At 31.1% G+C, this 20,380-nt stretch overlaps 1 protein-coding gene across 1 annotated transcript; it reads left to right on the top strand.

Annotated features, from left to right (window-relative positions):
- Nucleotides 1-11,100: 11,100 nt before the first annotated feature.
- On the top strand, nucleotides 11,101-14,484 carry LOC113725192 (alcohol dehydrogenase-like 7). Its single transcript, XM_072074166.1, has 10 exons — nucleotides 11,101-11,322; nucleotides 12,116-12,252; nucleotides 12,340-12,386; nucleotides 12,473-12,795; nucleotides 12,979-13,061; nucleotides 13,166-13,241; nucleotides 13,349-13,413; nucleotides 13,600-13,698; nucleotides 13,822-13,986; nucleotides 14,141-14,484. The coding sequence occupies exons 1-10, from the start codon at nucleotides 11,268-11,270 to the stop codon at nucleotides 14,294-14,296; spliced, it is 1,206 nt and encodes a 401-aa protein (XP_071930267.1). The 5' UTR covers nucleotides 11,101-11,267; the 3' UTR covers nucleotides 14,297-14,484.
- The last annotated feature ends 5,896 nt before the right edge of the window (nucleotides 14,485-20,380 follow it).

The raw sequence follows: 20,380 nt of genomic DNA, 5'->3' as shown, positions 1-20,380 counted from the left end.
AATTTTTTCCCCATCTTATAACCCTAAAATTGTTGAGTGCTTATAAAATAGTGTTCTTCATAAACTTTAATATAGAAATTGAAAAATCTTTGTAAGATGTGTTTTTAAAGTTTTCAAAATTATTAAAAACTATCACCTTTTCTATCCTATCTTACTTGTTAATTGGCTATCTGTTGCTTTGTATGACTTTCAGATCTCTTACTATAATACCATCCTTCCTGTCATGTCCCTATAGTCCCCTTCTTTCTTCTCTCCTCTTTTTATCCAACCTTATAGTAGTTCATCATTTTTTTTTTGACTTTTTCCGCCACTCTTTAACTCCTCACTATTCCTTTTTTTTTTTTTTTTGTGCCTATAGTTAGTCTCTAACTTCCTATCCTTGACACCTAATATTTCTCTATTATTTATTCAAAATATAACTTAACATATGTTTATGTTACACTATCATAAAGTGAATTTGCTAGTAAAAATGCCAAATTTAGTTATTTTTCATATTAATTTTGAATTGAATGATTTCAAATTTTCAAAGGAGAAATATTGTGACTGAATCTACATTCAACCTCCGGGGCTTGGTCTGGCGGTTGAGGTTGCTGAAAATGGAGCCTTAGGTCCCTGGTTCGAACCTTGCTGCCAGCAAGTTGTGGAGGGTGGGGAATAGTCTGCGAGGTCCACTCCCTGCGGGACACCCCTAAAAAAAAAAAAAAAAAAACCTCCAATTTGAAGAGTTAAAATTTGAAGCAAAAAAAATTCCATAACTTGCAATTTGGTTTTACAAATTTAAAATATACTTATATTTGTACTTTCAAAATTAATTTGAAAAGATAAAATTTGAAGCAAAAGAAAATCCTAACCTGCAATTTGATTTAATATTTTTACAATATATTTAACTTTATCTCTCACAATATGAAAAGCATATAAAACTTAAGATTGATCACAGTGGTTGCAAGTATTGACATTTAAAAAATGCAAATGAAAAACTGATAATATCTTATAAAACCCTAACTACTACAAAAAAGATATATGAAAATGACGTAACAGTTGCATATTTACAAATGAAGAAAACAATAAAAATACATAAAATAATTAGTAATACCCAAGACCATTCTTAGCATTTGGGTTTTGCACTCTCATTCAAATTTAATTAAAGTCAAATTTGGATCAAATATATACAAATTTAATAGATATATAGTTTAGGGTCAAAGTTCTATTGGTTTCTTTAAATTGCATTGTTATTTTTTTAAAATTTTGGTAGAATTGGTGTTGTTTTTGTTATTATTTTTCATCAAAAATAGAGATTTCAATAAAAATTTTCATGTTGAAATGCCAGTAGCACTTTGCTTTCTATTTAGTGATTTCATAATTTAGGGTTCACGAATGGTACCATTCTTGATTTTTTTAATCCATGACCAATGAATATTATTTTCTTTTTGTTTTCTATATAATTTGCCCTTTTAGTTAGGATTATTAAGTTGAAGGGTAAAATATTGTTATTTGCTTTTTTACTTTTAGTAAGTTTAGTGATGTTTCCTCTTTAGTTATCTCACATTAATTGATTTCAAATCAAATTTCTAGTAAAAATGGAGCCACTTCTTACTTTTTAAATTCAAAAAACATGAAAGGATATATAATAATTAAAAAAATTCAAAATTCTATATAAAAAAAAAAGAATAAGGAGTTAGAAGCATTCTAATTAACCATCCTAAAAACCCTCCTTGCAATACATATAGATATATCCAAATAGATTATTTGACATTGTTAGTTGCTATCAATATAACTTCTCACCATTTCAAATTGGCATGCATCTCCACCTGAACCTTATCCACTTTTTCCATTTCAAATTGCCATATTTACATGACCCTTATATAGGCTTATCCATTAATCTGGAACACCCAAAATGTAAATCATATCCGTAAAATTTTAGGACTCCATATCTAAAATTGGTGTAAACCCCTCAATAGCTCCCAAACCTCTCATTCTTTTTCTTGATTTTCCATTTATTTCAATACATAAAATATAATTCAAAATTTTAAAATAATGGATTATAACTAATACTATCACTAGTCAAATTTAAAAATTAAAAATTTTCCGCCACTCAAATTAAAAACATTGAAATAATGGGCAAGTAAATGAGTAATGAATGGATATGGTTCCAGATGGATTGGATTATCCAATTACACATTTATGATTTACTACTAAAAATTTTATTTACATTTTCTCCTACATTAATTTGGTTTAGTAACAAAATATTATATCATTGCAATGAAAAAATAAAAAATATCAAGTTAGTAAATAAATTTTTACCCAAATAAAAAGAAATATAAATTATTACATAGATGAATCCAAAATGGTAATCATAATGACTTTTAGATTTTTTTCCACTCTACAAAGAATCTAAAAATAATTTAGGTATTAATGCAAGAAATCAATTAACAATAAAAAACTTTATTAAACTTTCATGAAAAGGATGGAGGAAGTAGGTAAAATCTAAAAAGAAACAAAGGAATGGAAATTAAAGAAGAGGAAAAGAATGATAAATATGTTTTTACAAAAATTAGAATATAATTATTGAATTGGTAATATTTAAATTTACCTATTAATGATTGAGTTTGAATATACTTTTAATTTAATTAGGTTTTGAATAAGTGATCTAAATCTACCATTTAATACCTACTAATTCATGAATTTAATTGGGTCACTCATTTGAATCCGATTAAATTACATACCCAAATCCATATTTGTTGATGGGCAAATCAAAATAAATAGGCTACCATTTATAGTTATAAACAGGTGAAAAATATAGTAAAACAAAAGGTAATTAGCCTGTAAAATTAGGTCAAAGATAAGACAAATGAGATGAGATCAGAGTAGGACGAAGAGAATATAGACTTTGGAATAGGGTGAAAGGATGTAGGGATGTGAGAAAATTGAGCTAAAGAGGTAAGGAAAAGGGTCCCAAGTGAAGGAAAAGGGTAGTGATAAGGGAAAGGTACCGAAGAGAGAGGAGTTGTGGACTGAGAGAAGTAGCACGAGGAGGATAGGGGTATAATATTGTATTTGGTTGCTTTTGGTGTTTTTTTTATCCAACGGTGTATTTGGTTGCTTTTGGTGTTTATTTGACCCTTTTTGTGATCCTTTTCTATGTTCTTTAGTATACTTTAAGATTTTACCTGAGATACATAAATATAATGCAAACTAGTATTTGCAACTCATGCTATGTACGGATTTACATTTAATATAATTATAATAATAAATGAATTATTTACATTAGTTACATGAAAAAAGGTTAACAAAATTGAAAGAGTACTATTTTAGTGTCTAATTTATATTGTATTTATGTACTTTATCTAAAACCTTAATGTATATTAAAAAATATGAACAAAGGTCACAAAAATATCTAAAGAAATATTAAAAGCACACCAAGCACGAATTGTTACCCGTCTCTTCCATATTTTCATTTTTTGTGTCATTTCCGGTTAACATTCTACTACTTTTCATTACTCTTTTCCTTACCTTTGTAACCCAAAATTTTCACATCCCTGCAACTCTTCTTTCTCCCACAAATTCTACCTTTCCTTCACCCTACCCTGCTTCTATCAAATTATACAATTTCTTACCCAATTTCACAGCCTACTTACTTTCTGTCCTATTACTCTCCATATATAGTTGTAAATAATGACCAAATTTTCAACATGTTCTTCAACAAATGAATATGGGTATACAATTTTATTAACTTCAAATGGGTAACCCAATTAAAACTCATTATTAAGTGGCTATTAAATAGATAGATTGGGATTACCTATTTAGACTTGATTAAATTACACGTAGATTCAAATTCATTAGTAAGTAAATTTAAATCACTACAAATTCAATAATTATATTCTACTTTTTGCAAAGGCATATTTAACATTCTTTTGCTATTCTTTAATTTTTAAAAAATTTTTGTTAAATTTTATCCTACTTCCTCCCTCCCATTCATCAAAGTTTTAATTAACTCATTAAGTGTTAATTGATTTCTTGCACTCACACCTAAATTATTTTGAGATTCTGGTAGAGTGACAAAATTGAAACTCCTTGTGATCACCATTATTGGTTCTTCTGTGTAATTTTATTTATTTCAAACTTTTTAATTGAGTTTATTAATTAAAATAAATAAAAATTCTAGAAAAAAAAGTATGGGAGATTTGGAAGCTATCCAGTTGGCCTCTACTAAAACCTCCCCTACAATACATATAAACTAGTGTGAATACCTGTGTTATGCACGGTACTTACATTATTGAAAGAAATTAAAAGAGAGGGTAAATTTGAAAAAAGTTAAAAAAATTATACCAATATAATTAAATTTAAGATTTGTCTAACAATAGTTCAAAGTATGACAAAATGTGTAAATCATTCAAAAATTGCGTTTTTATGGAAGATGGATCTTGCAATAATAATAAAAATTTATATTAGAAAATGAATGCTATATGAATAGAAATAAATGTAATTGCATGTTTTATTTCATTTTAAAAAGAAATACTAAACATTATGCATTCAATTCGATAATCTTGTACAAAGGTGCGAACATTTTTTACACCAATCAACATTTAGTATGAAAATTAATATTGGTGGTTTAATTAATTCTATTGAATTTTGTGGAGTAAAAAAAATGTTCAGCGAGACTTGTATTTCTTGGAAGTGAACTTGCTGAACTTTTTAAAATATTTCAGTGGGATCACTATGGTGTAGGATTCATTTTGTGATCAATTGTTTTCTCCTTTGTAATCATGCAAGTTTGAAATTGAAACGCCATTAAAATTAATGATGGAACTAAGGGGGCTAATAGGGGCCATAGTCCCCCTTAAGTTTTAAAAATTTTAATTCATATTGTGTAAATATTTGTGTAAAATAAAGTTGGCCCTCTAAATTTTTTTATAATTTTAGTTTATATTATGAGAGTTTATGTGTATGTGTGTGTGTGTGTGTGAATTAACTACCTTTGAATTAATTTTTTTAAAAAAAGCTATTTATTTTTTAATCCATTTATAATTCAATTTAATATTTGATATTTTTAGATGTCATATATTTAAATAGATGGAAATTATTTTGAATATAACACATAAAAATTAATTATGTTAGGAAAAATTTTAGCCCCTCTAGAAAAAAAATCTTGTCTTCGTCACTGATTGAAATGCTTGTAGGTAGGATTCATCTATGGTGAGAGTATGATACGTAGTCTTTTTTTGCACTGTATTTAATTTGTGTGATGACAAATGAAAATAGGTAAAATGGGTTAGTGATCATCAATTTTGTGAATGATTGTGAGAGTAAAATATATTATAATAATAAAATACGTAAAATTGTGAAGATTGTAATTCAAACAGGCTCCTAAATTTTGGATATGTGACTTTTGTAGTTGCGAGTTTCTTAAATTAATAGTTAGTTATTGCTATCAGTGATGTGGTAAGTGTCAATAGTAAATGTGACACGTGACTTGGAATTTGCAAATATCATTTTGCAAGGGTGGTTATTAATTATATGTTAGTTAAAATTTAGGAGTTTTAATTTTGTGGGTTAGTGGGTCATGTAAATTGAAGAGTGGAAAGGGATAAGGAGAAGATAAGGGTTATTGAATTAAAATAAATCTAAAATTCTACTAAGAAGGGATTAAAATTTCTGACGCTTGTGGAAACTCCTCGTCGAAAACCTATTCTCTAATACATATAGATATAGAAGATATAGATTAGATACTAAAATAGTAATTTTTTATTTTTTTAAACTTTTTGCATATAACTATTATAAATAATTCATTAATTTTTATTATTATCTTAAATGCAAACCCGTGCATATCACCGGTCAACATTCTAGTGCATAATATACTAGTAATGTAAATAAGATTACTCATATATTAGTGCTCGTTCTAGAATTAGTAACGGGATCCAAGTTTCATTTTCCTATTCACACCCAGGCATCAATTATGAGATGAAGATAAGATAATAATGCACATTTTGGCACCTTTGGCCGGTGCTCGAGACGGGTAAACAACGGAAACCAAGGAATAGTATAGAGATAAGACTGGATCATGTTGCATAAAAATGAGAAATTGAATAAAAGTAAATGTGCTTGTTTGCTTGACATTTTTCATCTCGGCTTGGAAATAATTTAGAAGAATCTATTTGAAATTTGGGCAAAATTTTGAGGTAGAGTGAATACAAAGGTTTTAGCACTAATTGCACCTCCTCTGATACTAATAGCAACACGACTTTTAATGTGCCAGGATTATGTCCAGCCGTTCAAGGAAGTCTTTCTTCACATCAGGCGTTTCACCGTCCAAAATGATTCAATATCTTTATTTGGCTCAATTGAAAGTGGCCAGCTCTAACACGAGGCACCAAAGGAATATCTCAATTGGATAAGCATATTCTTCTTTAAACATACATGCAACGAATACTCAATTCCTTGATAAGTCATCACAATTTACTGTTTAATTGTTCAACATCACATTTATTGCTCCCTTGACATTTAGACATATTCCCAACGTTCACAAAACAGTGCCTAGCGGCCCTTGTAACGAAAAATACCTGTCAAGCATCTGTCATACAAACAGAAAACATCCATCTAATGACTAACATATTATGAAGTTCTCTGGACGCCTTCAAAAGTTGCCGATTTTTTAAGACTGTTCCGGAAATTAGGTTTATTTATTCTAAAAAGTGTGAGTTTCCTCAGCTTGGGCAAAAGACTAACATATTATGAGATGAAGAGAAGATAATTATGCACTCTTGGGCACCTTAGGCCGGTGCCTACAACAGGGTAAACAACGGTCAAAACTTCAGTCCAGCGGAAACCAAGGAATAGTAGAGAGATAAGACTGTGTAGCATTAGATTCTTTCTACAATTTCTCGACACATTTGTCCATTCTGCATAAGATAGATACAAATTCTACCCAAAAGAAAAAAGAAGAAGAAGATAATTACAAAGGTTTTAGCACTAGTTTCATTATTGTGCCAGCATTATGTCCAGCCGTTCAAGGAATTCTTTCTTGACATCAGGCGTTTCACCGTCCAAAATGATTCAATATCTTTATTTGACGCAATTGAAAGTACCCAAATCTCACATGAGCCATCAAGGAACATCACACATGGATAAGCATAATCTTTGAATGTAGATGCAACGAATACTCAATTCCTTGATTAGTCATCACAATTTAGGTGACCGACTAGGTAAGTCTTCATTAAATAGAGACAGCCAGTTAGGTAAAACTATATTTTGTTTAATTTCTTTTATTCCTTTTTTCTAGCCGGAGGAGCGTGGATTTATGAAGCGGCGAGAAAAAGAGAAATTAGATCCCATGACCTTTTTTTAAGTCATGAGATCTCAACTTAAGTCATAAAAATTCCACAATTCAGTTTGAATAACTATGTGATCAATTTTTTTTCCTTAATGATATATATTGGATTGCTTTTTTTTTTTTTTATAGTTACTTAATTTACTTCTCTTGGGTATGTTTTAATTGCTGTTTGGCATACAACCACTACAAGTTTAGTGAAAGGAAAAAGAATTGGTATGTAAGTATAATATTGTTATCATCATAAAAAAAAAAAAAAGGAGGAAGACCATCAATTGCAATTTTCTTGTGTTATATGTTCTCATTTTTTTTTATTACATAAGATGTTACAAATAACCATTACCAAATAAAAAGTTCACAAAGAAAATGGGTTAAAAATTTGCCAATACCTTTTAAGTGTGTCAAATGGTGGAATCCAAATTCTTATCCCTATCCTAAATATGTCATTTCTTTAGTGTTGGAAGATATTAGTTTTCGAACATCTCTAACTTTGCGCCTTTTGTTTAGTATGGGAAGAAACAGCTCATGAATTTCTTTAATGGGTACCTAATAGGCATTATTTGTACACCTAATTTATCGTTTAATTGTACAATATCACATTTATTGCTTCCTTGATATTTTGGTCCATTTGATAACTCATTTCAGTACTTAAATTTAATTGGTTTAGATCGTAATATATTCAGACACTTTTGATTACAGAAAAATAGAATATTTGAATTAATTAAATAGCACTGAATTTAATTTACTCCAAACAATACGTGATAAACTAGTCACTTATCATTTGATGTGATATATACTCCAGTAATTTAATGGATTCAAATTTCAGATTTTGAATTTTAGAATTCAGATTTTAGATTTCAATTTTATAAAAGGCACTCTCTACATATTCCCAACTCAACTTTGCTCTTTCAGAAAACAGTACCTAGAGGCCCTTATAACCAAAACCTGTTAAGCATCTGTCATACAAACAGATAACATTATGTCTAGTGGCTAACATCATAAGATATTACTTCATAATTTCACGATATTTAAAATCTGATTTTGGGTTTTGGTGCTATGTTTCCGTGGTACTTCGTTTAGGGTTTTAACTAGGTTAGAGAGAGCGAATTTAGCCTTTCCTTCACTACAAGTTGGAATCAGAAGTTCCGCCCACATACAAACAATATTCAAGTTTGCCTTGGACATTTGCTTGCTAATAGATGGAAAGGGAAATACATCTACACCCCTTCAAGGATGTCCACTGTCTTTGAAGAACCTGCAGGTTATCAATATCAACAATAAAAATAAAGATTTAGCAGGAAAAAAAAGTTAAATAATCCAAATATATAAAAGAAATTAAGCATGAGTTGTACATTTTATGCCTGTTTTATCACAAGTGTACATTAGATTTCGATACACCAGCTATCACACCATTGTCTAGGTTTTGCATAAAGAGCAATTTATGGGATAAAAAGATAAAAAGGACCCATATGTTTGAATATGTCGATAATGTTGGATATCTTTGAACCCATATGTTTGGATAGAAAATCTACACGGTTGAGTGAATCAGATGAGTTTTCAGTTTACGGGCCAACAGGTTCCAATGTGCAGGTCAAGGGTTCAACCTTTTAATTTATTTTAATATTTATAAATCTAAATTATACCAAATTATGAAAAAAAAAAGAAAGTCTTTGTGGCCGAGGTTGACTGGTTCAATTGTCTATTTCTTACTGATAATAGGGTTTGATCGATTTTTCCTCTTTTTTTTTTTTTTTTGCAGGCTTTATATACAACCGGACTGATGGTATAGTCAGTTTGTGTTCAGCTGATCAGACCGGACAATCCAGTTTGGATTTTGATGCACAAGATCTATTCTATGCTTACATTTTGTGTAAAATTTAAGAAATGGTTCCTAATAGCGTTTTTTCCAGCAGTGGTTTTTTTCTTTGATATGTCACCATTAAATAACTTAAGGGTTGCGAATATTTCATTTGATTTGGCATTTGCATGAGCATCTTGTCTTCGAAGAATTTTTTTTTTTTTTTGGGTTTAGAACAAATGCTGATATAAAGGAACTAAAGTGAGAAACTTTATGAAACTTCAGCCAGTAAACCCGCCAAACTTTGAAACCAAATATATTAAAAATGGTAAAGAAAATTAAAAATATATTAAAGTAAAAAAACAAAAGAAATGTCCTACACTTTTGCTCGTGTCAATATTTCATTAATCACTGGTCTACTCGGGTGATAAAACTATAAAGGTGAAGTAAGTCCCACTGGTTTCTTTAAGCCCTCTCCTAGATTCTTTGAGTGAAGCGCGCTTTCATTTTAAGCTTAACTATTAATGGAAAGTCGCTTGTTGTGTTATTATACGGTGTCATTAAATTATGTATTTGGATGAAATTACAAACAAATTATATTCAAATTAACTCACAATTGCTGGAATTAAACTTTAATATTAGCAGCACCTTTAGTCTTGGAGTCTCTGACATTAACCATTAGACCAAGGCAAGATCTCGACAAATTTTGGCTATTTCAAAGGGATTTTTCTGATTAGTGCTTATTGGATAATTGTTAATACACCTAAATTTCACCTAATCTATCATGTATATGCATATATTAACTATGGATATAGGCAAGTCGAGCTGCTCACTGGCTGCTCAGTTAATTGCTGATCAAGTTCGAGTTTAAGCACGAATTACTCGATAGATAAATCAAGTCGAGTTCGAGCTAGTTATAAGCTACCCAATGCTTGATGAGTAGCTCATGAATATTTATATAATTTAAATAATTTATATTTTTAATTATGAAAATGACCATTAAGGGTTTATGTTTTAGCTAATTTACAAGAAGCTTTGCACACTTAATAAAATTCTATAATGGCAAAAAAGTAATAACATAATTGTAACAAACTAAAAAGAGAAAACCTTAACAAAAATCAAGACTTGAGCTTTAAGGTTCAAAACTAGTTCGACTACTCAAACTCAATAAGGCTTGATCTCGAGTTGAGTTTGAGATTTTTCAAGCTTTCTGCAAGTTGAATTCAAGTCTCTATACACTTGCTCGATCAAGCTCAAGTACAATAGCAAAACATGCGAGTCGAGTTGGAGTACAACACAACTTGGGTTTGACTTGTTTCGACTTGACTCAACTCATGTACATTACTAATATTAACAATTATTACAATTTTTAATTAATCTTTTTTTTTTTCAAAAATCTAACACCTAACTTACAACTTAACGAGTGCTCCCGTTAGACGGAAGATATCTATGTCCAAACAACAGTTTTTTGAGCAAAGGGGACATCCAATTTTTTTTTGACATCCATTAACATTGCTACATTTTTGACAAACATTAACGCGACAATTTTGCCTGATTAGTTTATATCCAATTGGCTAATGTATAGATTCTACCCCATTTAGATTCTGTCGGTGCGACACTATCTATTAGGTGCTGACTCGTATGTGTTGTCATTATCTATTAGATTGTTCTGGTTCAAACTATGTCCACATTGACACCAACTATTGTGGGAAGGGTCAACAATTTGCCTGGTTTATGTCGGATTACTTTTCCAATTAGAATTCCTAATTTATATCCTATCGGATTGGTTTTCCAATTATTTCGCTGACTCGTCGTTAATATAGTGACACCGTTGCATGGACCAAATAAGATTGTAAGACTATTATTTGTTTTGATAAGTTACCTGTATTAAGATAGAGTATACGCTGACTGTGTACAAATTTATCCAATCTTATCTCTCTATCATTCGGAACCTTATAAATATGGAAAGTTACCTTATTTGTCCATCATTCCTTCATTCACTCTATAAATAACCTACCTTAATTCTGTTCTTGTTGCATCTTACATTACATCGGATAGTTCTATTCCTTTTCTAATACGTCCGTTTGTCTTCATTGAGAGACTCAGTATTCGCTTCGTTGTGAGGCTTAGGATTTGTTCGTTGCTATGGCACAGACACAAGAAGCAAGCAAAACTGCAGGGAAGCCCATCCGTTGCAGAGGTACTACCATAGACAATTATATTCGTAGAGACTAACATTACGTATGATGTGGCCGTTATTGTTTAGTTATTTTCCATGCTATAATGTGTTTTTATTAAATATTATTGTTCTTCCATTCCATGAAAATTTCCTCCCTCTTTTTCACACGAAAAAGACTCGGACAACATCTAAATTCTGTGTTTGTCTCTCTCCCAAAATCAAAATCGGTGGTTGCATTGGTTGATATAATTCATGGGGCTGTTTAATTTTGTGACCAATGTCAGCTAAATATAAACAATGTCATGGGGCTGTTTTTATGTCTCTTTAATAGCCCTTTTGCCATTAAGTACCGACTAGCTTGTATAATTTTATATTCACGTCCAGTTCAGGTAATACAATCTTGTGTACTATGTGTAAATTTTTCTGTATACCTTTTGAATTCAGCACTTTTCGATGTATCATCCTTTTTTATCCATAAACCTCTTCAGTAGTTCTCAAGTTAGTTTTCCTCTAATTTGATACTAGTATCAGTATGATCGTAGGTTTTTTCTTCGGAAACGTGAATTACGAACTTTTCTAGGTACCTTAAACGTACAATGTCATTTGTGCTAAGTTTGGTGTATGATCTCTGTTGCACAGATTCATAAGATATGTCAAATAAGAGTTTTTCTATGTTATGCAGATTCTATGCTTTATAACACGGGATTCCCTTGTGCTGATTGCGCATATTTACTTGATTGTTGAAGATGTCAATTTAGTTGTTGTTTTATGAAATCTGCTAGAAGATGTGTATTAACTTGTTTGCCGGATGCAGCTGCGGTTGCTAGGAAAGCAGGGGAACCATTAGTGATAGAGGAAATTACAGTTGCCCCTCCAAAAGCCCGTGAACTTCGCGTTCGAGTCTTATGCTCCGCCCTCTGTTTCAGTGACATCCATTTCTGGAGACTCGAAGTATGCCCTCTAATCGCATACACAGATCAGCATCACTTTGTACATGAATCTATATTATTCTGACAAACTCTTTTGTTTTGTTTGAAGGAACCTCATGGATATTATCCAAGGATTTTTGGTCATGAAACTGTTGGGTAAGTTTTTCCATCCATGTTTGGTCAAGACTTTGCTCAAAGCATTTTAGTCAATTTCTGATCGAGTTTAATTCTGTTTAATGTAGGGTTGTGGAGAGCGTTGGAGAGGGAGTCGAGGATGTAAAGGTGGGAGACACTGTCATTCCCTCATTCTTGGCTTATTGTGGAGAATGTCCTGACTGCATATCCATCAAAAGCAATCAGTGCTCCAAACTGAGATTTGAACTGTCTCCTTATATTAGAGATGGGACTAGCAGGTTTTCTGATGCCAAGGGAGAGACAATTTACCACTTCGGCTACACGTCAGGTTTTAGTGAGTATACTGTGGTAGACATCACTCACGTTACAAAAGTAGATCCTGCAATTCCACCCAGCAAAGCATGCCTGCTTGGCTGTGGAGTATCGACTGGTAATGCTCGTTTGAATTCAATACACCCTAGGCACAATTTGATTCACTTTGCACTTCTTACAAGGACCTATTTACATTTTCGATCACAGATCAGCAGAATATAGCTTACTGGCACATTCTTTCTAGTGAATCTACTACTAGAGCCATGACTTACCATCTTGAAAACCTGAACTCTTCTTTCAGGTGTAGGTGCCGCATGGAAAACAGCCGATGTTGAAGCAGGTTCAACTGTAGCTATTTTTGGACTGGGAGTTATTGGATTAGCGGTAAGATCATTCAGCTTTCCTATAAGTATCAAAGTTTCTTCATTCTTGCTGCATTAGATCTGCTATAGACCAACAAAGTATTGATTGAGGAGTGGAAAATTTAGGTTGCTGAAGGAGCAAGACTTCGTGGAGCTAAGACAATTATCGGTGTGGATTTGAACCCGGACAAAGTTGAGATAGGTAAATATTATTACATATTTGAGAAGTTTTCAGTATTCAGTTTATTCGTTATTGTCTGCTGGGAGTCTAAGTTGAAGTTACAATCCCCCATATTTGATTTTCTTCAGGTAAAAAGTTTGGCATCACTCACTTTATCAACCCAAAGGAACTTGGGGGTAAACCTGCGAGCGAGGTATGCATCTGATATTGTTCCTGTAATCTCCAATGTATTTTTACTATATGGTGTCAGCAACGACAGGGCCACTGCTTTTGTAAAACAGAGATTATTATGTATTGCAACTATGCTTTTTCACTATAGCCCAATATTCACAATTGGTTTGTTGATGCCAACTGCATGCTCTTTTTCTGTACAAATTAGGTGATTCTTGGGATGACTGACGGGCTTGGTGCTGATTACTGCTTTGAATGCGTCGGCTTGCCATCCCTATCACAAGAAGCATTTGCTTGCTGCAGAAAGGTTCGTCTCTTGAATTTCACATTTTGATCTGTCCTACAGCATTTGAAAACAATATGGAAAGAAAAGAGATCTTGCTGTTTTGCAGCTACTAAACGAGATTTTATGTACAATCTCTAACTTCAGGGATGGGGCAAGACCATTATATTAGGAGTGGACAAGCCCGATTCAAAGTTTATCCTCAACTCCCTAGTGAATAATCATAGTGGGAAGACCATCACAGGAGTCCAATATGGTGGTCTCAAGCCTAATATTGATATTGCCATTCTTGGAAAACGTTACTTGGACAAGGTACTAATTGTTTTCTAGGCTTTATCTTCCTAAGCATATTAACTTTTTAAGTGGTGGTTCGATGGCAGTTTCACCACATTGTTGTTCTACATTGAAGATACGGTTCAAGAATTACATCTGCCTCTGATTGCTTAACACTTGAACACAAATGCAGGAACTTCAGCTGGACTTGTTTGTGACGCATGAGATCAAACTTGAAGACATCAACAAGGCTTTCAAGTTGCTCATTGAGGGCAAGTGCCTCCGGACTGTGATTTGGATGGATCAGGAGAGGGCAAGTGCCGATGGTGTGACCTTTAATGAATTATGAGGAGTGGATTCACAATTACTAGGCATGTTGCATATTATATTTCCCTTGAGGAATTATGTTAAATGGTCTCATTTAGTTGAGAACCGTATGTCCAAATTTGCTTGAGATTTGCATCTCATCAGGAGATTTATTACAGGAACTAAGTTATGGTATTAATTTACAAGTACTGTGCATGTTCTTTTGCGTTCTGTGATGAGCCAAATTGCCTCAAAATCCATAAATCAGCTAGCTCCTCGTTCAATGGGTTGTCAAAACCATATGAGCTTGTGTTTGAAATTTGTTCTCCTGTTGATAATTAATGCTTCTTCTTGGTTAGAATAAAGGAGAAGATTGTGAGTTGTAGAGCAATGCCCAGATTCCGAAGAATAGAAGCATTCAATAGCTTGCTACAATTTAAGCGTTTTCTGTAATTTGTTTTGTTCAATCTGTTTGGAGAAGCCAAGCCAAGTAGTCTCTCAACTTTGCCAACGATCCACTTTTGTCCCTCAACCTTTAAAAATCTACACAACAAAATTAAGGATTTGGTACAATTATAAAGAAATTACTTGCTAAAATAAAATCAGGACATGCTTATTCCCTAGTTGTTCTAACCACCATTTAGGCTACAACAACTTAATTAACAGCAAAGAATCCTGTATCTCACTTCCTATCCATTCCATGTCTTACATTTCATTATAGTCATTATTCCTTTCGAAACAGCCTATTTTAAATATTTTTTGTTTCCTTAAGTTCCGACAACTAAGAACAGCATAAAAAAAACATGGATTGTTTGTTGTATTTTTTGTATTATTATCTTGTTTTAGTCTATTATTTTTTGTTTCTTACCAGCTATTTATTATTGGAACTTCAAAAAACAAAAATGGAATTAAAATTGGATGTTTGGGAAAAAAATGAGACATTATAATGAAAAGGTGGGAAAACAAGTGAGATAGGAAGAGAGAGGATTGCAAATAATTATATAATCTTCTTTAATTTTTCTAATTTGGGGTAAAATAAAAAAGTCTATTCAATTGAGTGGATGCGATGAGTAGTACTTATTTGTTTGAGGAGGTCTACATGATAATTACTAAAGTGAAGTAAGATTTAGGATGCGTTTGATAAAATTGAAATATGAAATCTGAATCGTTATATTACTGAATTGTTAAGTACTAATATGATACATTTAAGTGTATATAATATTAAGTGAAAAGTGAATAGTTTATTATTTATTTTTTAGAGCAAACTTTGTCTAAAAAACTCAATTCTACTGAATTAATATAGACGTCCTATTTTTAGTTATTAAATACGTCTGAATATATGAACATCTAAATCTATTAATTTTAAGTGTGACATTGGCATATCAAATAGAGCCCTAGCATAGAAAATGGTCATATGGTTGTCACATAAATTTTATGAGTTTTGAGGATGAGAACCGGGGAAGTAGGGTACTAAAGTCGCCTTCTCTCAATTAGGGATCCAAGTGGGATGAGTACCCTCTCATGTATTTATTTTGCTCCAGCACCAATCCATCCCTATTCCTCACTTAGACATTTAAAATCTAGATTTTTTTATTTCTTTTTTATTTTCTAATTTTTGTTTTTAGCAATAGAAAGATGAGATTTTAGCAATTGGCTACCGATATCCAAAAAAGGCCTTTGGACAATATGGGATTGAGAGATTTGAACTTGGATTTTAAATGGGATTAAACATATTCAACAGAAAATGGGATTATTTGGGTCTTGTTTGAGATTCCATTGGGACCCATAATGAAAATTAACAAAATTTTGGATCGGATGATGAGAATGAGAAGTAATGATTGAGAATCTATGGAGAGGCAAAAGATCAAGAGTCAATCATCACTATACCGGATTAATCCATTTTGAACAGATTAATCGGAAATAGATCCGGCGTACGTAAGAAGAGTAACGTAAAGAATAGAGAAGGAAACTTCATAGTTTAGCGAGAGATTTTACCGTATCTTTTGGGTATTGTACCAACAAATGAAACTCATGATAAAAGAGGACTCTTAAATTAAACATTCTTAAATATTTAAATTTTTTAACTATGATTTATTTGATGACTCAAGACGTAAAAGCAGCTAACTTATTGCTCTGTTTTGAAACTCGGACCGGATCGGTCGGTCGAATCGGTCGAACCGAGAACCGGCTAGGTAGCCGGTCCGAGTCTTTATAAAAAATCGGAAATTTAAAACCCGGTCAAAGCCGATCAAAAACCGGGTTTGACCGGGTTTGACCGGAAAAAAACCGGTTTTTCCGGTTCAACAGTAATTTTTTTTAAAAAAAATTCAAATTTTATAATATTATGTTTTGACCCCCTAAATTGTCAAAACTTATCGATATACCTCAAATATTTGATACTTTATAAATATTGTCCTAAAATTTGATGTTATTTTTCAATTAAACTCATAATTTTAATTCTAAACTTGTTAATATTTATTAAATAATATAAATTGCTACTTAATTGTTCTAATTTCTTTATATTTTCTTGTTAAATATATTTGAAACATCAAATATATATGAATATACCTTTATTAATATCAATATATTATTAGATATTATAAATATAATATTTTAATTTTTAAATAATTTTTATTTATGACGTCATCCGGTTCGACCCCTATCGACCCCCGGTCGAACCCATTGACCCCTGACCCCTGACCTTGGCCGAGTCGCTATCCGGTCCGGTTCTGAAAACATAGACTTATTGTCGAAGCTAATGGGAGGCTCTTTTTTTTTTTAATTTTAGTTTTTGGATAAGAGATTGAATTGTAACAAATAATAAGAACAAATAAATGAATTTTGATTAGTTGGTTGCTAATGAGATGTCTGCCTTAAGCAACATCAGGTGGCAATCTTGGGGGAATTGACTGCATAAATAATTTTGAGGTGTAGTTATGATACAAATAAATGGTTGAGGCAACAAAAGTTGGACAGCAAGTGTTACACGGTAAGAATAATGTTACAAAACAATGTTCATCAAATGTCAATTGCATCATATTTTTTTGGTTTCTCAAGCACAGTTAGGCAATTATTGAAGAATAATGCTTTCACAAAGTTTTTTAAAAAAAAAAAAAAAGCAAAATTGGAGTATTATGAATTAACAAGGGGTTTAAAAAAAAAGAAAATTGAGATCGATTGAGTATGTGGACAGTATCAAAGTGGGATCAGCACTTATTGATCCAACTCATATTGGCTCCATGACTAATATAAATTGAGTAATTTTATAAATGAACTAATGAATTACAAGAAGATACCAATGAATATACCAATGAATCTTGTAAGAAGATGAATATCCCAATATATTTCTTGAAGGGATGAATGGATATCCACACATATCTAGTCATTCATTTCATAACAACAGCTGACTTTAGATCCGTTCACGTAATGCTTAATGGATGCCCTCTTTTTCCATTACATGTACAAGTTCCTTCTTCTCCTCAATTTTTGCCTCAGCTCCTATTTATCATTATCAGTGTACCACATTTTTTCCTCATGTTTTCTTTTCCTTTTCTGCTCCTATTTTACATTTGTTTTCATCTTCATTTACCTTTTATATTTTATTTACATTTATAACATTTAAAACTAGCATTATGACCCTGCTATGCATGGGCTTACGTTTAAATAGAAACAATAATTATATATTAATAAAAAAAAAACTATAGGGAAAGCGAAACTAAAATGTTCAAAAGAGTGTTATGTTAGTGTCAATTTCTATCAAAATATGTTATGTCAACTAAATGTAAAGTAAAATGGATGATATGGATTAGAATTTTGGTTTAAAGAAAAAGAAAAATCAAATAAAGCCATAATCCCATTTTTTTTCCTCTTGCCCTGTACTTAAATTTGCTCGGAAAAAAAGTTTAAGAAGAGATTATAGAAAATCAAGGCAAATTATATGCAATGCATGGAATTTTTTATTCGTCATTGAAGTTGGTTGATACTAAATAGGAAGGTAATATGGCAAAATTATGGTTGTTAAGATTATAGAAAATCAAGGCAAATTATATACAACGCATGGAACTTTTTATTTGTCATTGAAGTTGGTTGATACTAAATAAGAAGGTAATATGGCAAATTTATGGTAGTTAACGTAATTTAAGGAAGGCTTAAAAAGACACAAATTTTAATATTCATGACTTGGATTATCATCGCATACTAAAAAGGGAGAGTAAAATAGAAGGTGCACTTGTCAATGCTGATGTAGACATGACCTTGGGTTAAATTATTGATTTAATAATAGAAAATATTGAAAAGAAAAGAATAAAACGAAATCATCTACCTCCTACATCTACCTCCTATATATATATATATATATATATATATATATATATATATATATATATATATAGACACACACACAAGATTAGAAATGAAATTTACTTCTAACATTCCAAGAAATTAACCTAAGAGACACAAAACCATAGCCAATCTATATCTCTATGTATTGCAGGGATGGTTTTCAGGATGGTTAAATCAGAATGCTTCTAACTCCTCATTCTTCTTTTTTTTTCATATATAGAATTTTGAATATTTTAAATTGTTATATATCCTTTCATGTCTTTTGACTTTAAAAAGTAAGAAATATCTCCACTTATATAGGAATTTGATTTGAAATCTATTAATATGAGGTAAATAAAGAGGAAACATCATTAAACTTACTAAAAGTAAAAAAGTAAATAACAATATTTTACCCTTTAACTTAGTAATCCTAACTAAAAGGACAAATTATATAGAAAACAAAAAGAAAATAATATTCATTGGTCATAGATTAAAAAAATCAAGAATGGTAGCATTCGTGAACCCTAAACCATGAAATTAGTAAATTAAAAACAAAGTATTACTAGCCTTTCAGCATGAAATTTTTTATTTGAAATCTCTATTTTTTATGAAAAATAATAATAATAATAATAATAATAAGAACACTAAATCTACCACAAATTTAGAAAAATAACAATGCAGTTTAAAGAAAAGATATAGAACTTTTGACCCTAAACTTTATATCTATTTAGTTCATATATATCTGATCCAAATTTGACCCTAATTAAATTTGAATAAGAGTGCAAAACCCAAATGCTAAGAATAGTCTTGGGTATTATTGATTATTTTATGTATTCTTATTGTTTTCTTCACATGTAATTATGTAATTGTTATGTCATTTTTATAAATATTTTTGTAATCGTTGAGGATATTGTAAGATATTATCAGTTGTTCATTTGCATTTTTAAATGCCAATATTTGAACCATTGCGATCAATTTTTAGTTTTATATGATTTTCATATTATGGGAGGTAAAGTTAAATATATTGTAAAAATGTTAAAGCAAATTGCAAGTTATGGATTTTTTTTTTGCTTCAAAGTTTAACTCTTCAATTTGGATCAAGGTTGAATATAGATTCAACTAGAATATTTTTCCTTTGAAAATTTGAAATCATTCAATTCAAAATTAATATGAAAAATAACTAAATTTGGTGCTTTTATACTTTTGCATTGAATTTTCACTTTTATATTTTACTAGCCAAATTCACTTTATAATAGTGTAAGGTTTACAATATGTTATGCTTTGAATAAATAATGGAGAAACTAGGACTCTCTGACCAATAAAGATGTGAAATACCAATGCAATTAATACTATTTTAAAAAGAAATTCTAACACACACAGCATATTATATACACAGGTATATATATATATATATATATATATATATATATAATTCTCATAAGCATATAAGAGAAATCATAAATTTTTTATAGCATAATATATCTCCAATAAAAAACTGTAATATTGCTGTATTTTGATTGGCTGGGTAGAAGAAAAAGGAAGGAGTAGGAGAAAGGGAAACGGAGGAGATTGGATGTGGGGAAGAGAGGTTGAGGGGCTATCCAAGGGTTTGGGAGAATGGTGAGGGAAAAGGATGGAAATTGAGTGGTAAGGATAGGAAGTTAGAGGCTAGTTATATGTGACGAAAAGGGAACATTAATGAGTTAAAGAGTGGCGAGAAATGTTGAAAAAGGAATGTGAATTACTACAAGGTTGGAAGGAGAGAGGGGAGAAGAAAAAAGGGGATTGTGACAATAATAGGAAGGAT

Source organism: Coffea arabica, chromosome 1c, assembly GCF_036785885.1.
Source record: "Coffea arabica cultivar ET-39 chromosome 1c, Coffea Arabica ET-39 HiFi, whole genome shotgun sequence".
Taxonomy (NCBI): Eukaryota; Viridiplantae; Streptophyta; class Magnoliopsida; order Gentianales; family Rubiaceae; genus Coffea; species Coffea arabica.
The sequence above is the reverse complement of the archived record's forward strand: the minus strand, read 5'-3'. Positions and strand labels throughout refer to the sequence as shown.

Excerpts from the sequence above, each read along its gene's own strand:
- LOC113725192 (XM_072074166.1), top strand. The coding sequence starts at position 11,268 with ATGGCACAGACACAAGAAGCAAGCAAAACTGCAGGGAAGCCCATCCGT. Across the intron at positions 12,796-12,978 it reads TGGCTGTGGAGTATCGACTG|GTGTAGGTGCCGCATGGAAA; the intron begins GTAATGCTCGTT and ends CTCTTCTTTCAG. Across the intron at positions 13,062-13,165 it reads TGGGAGTTATTGGATTAGCG|GTTGCTGAAGGAGCAAGACT; the intron begins GTAAGATCATTC and ends TGGAAAATTTAG.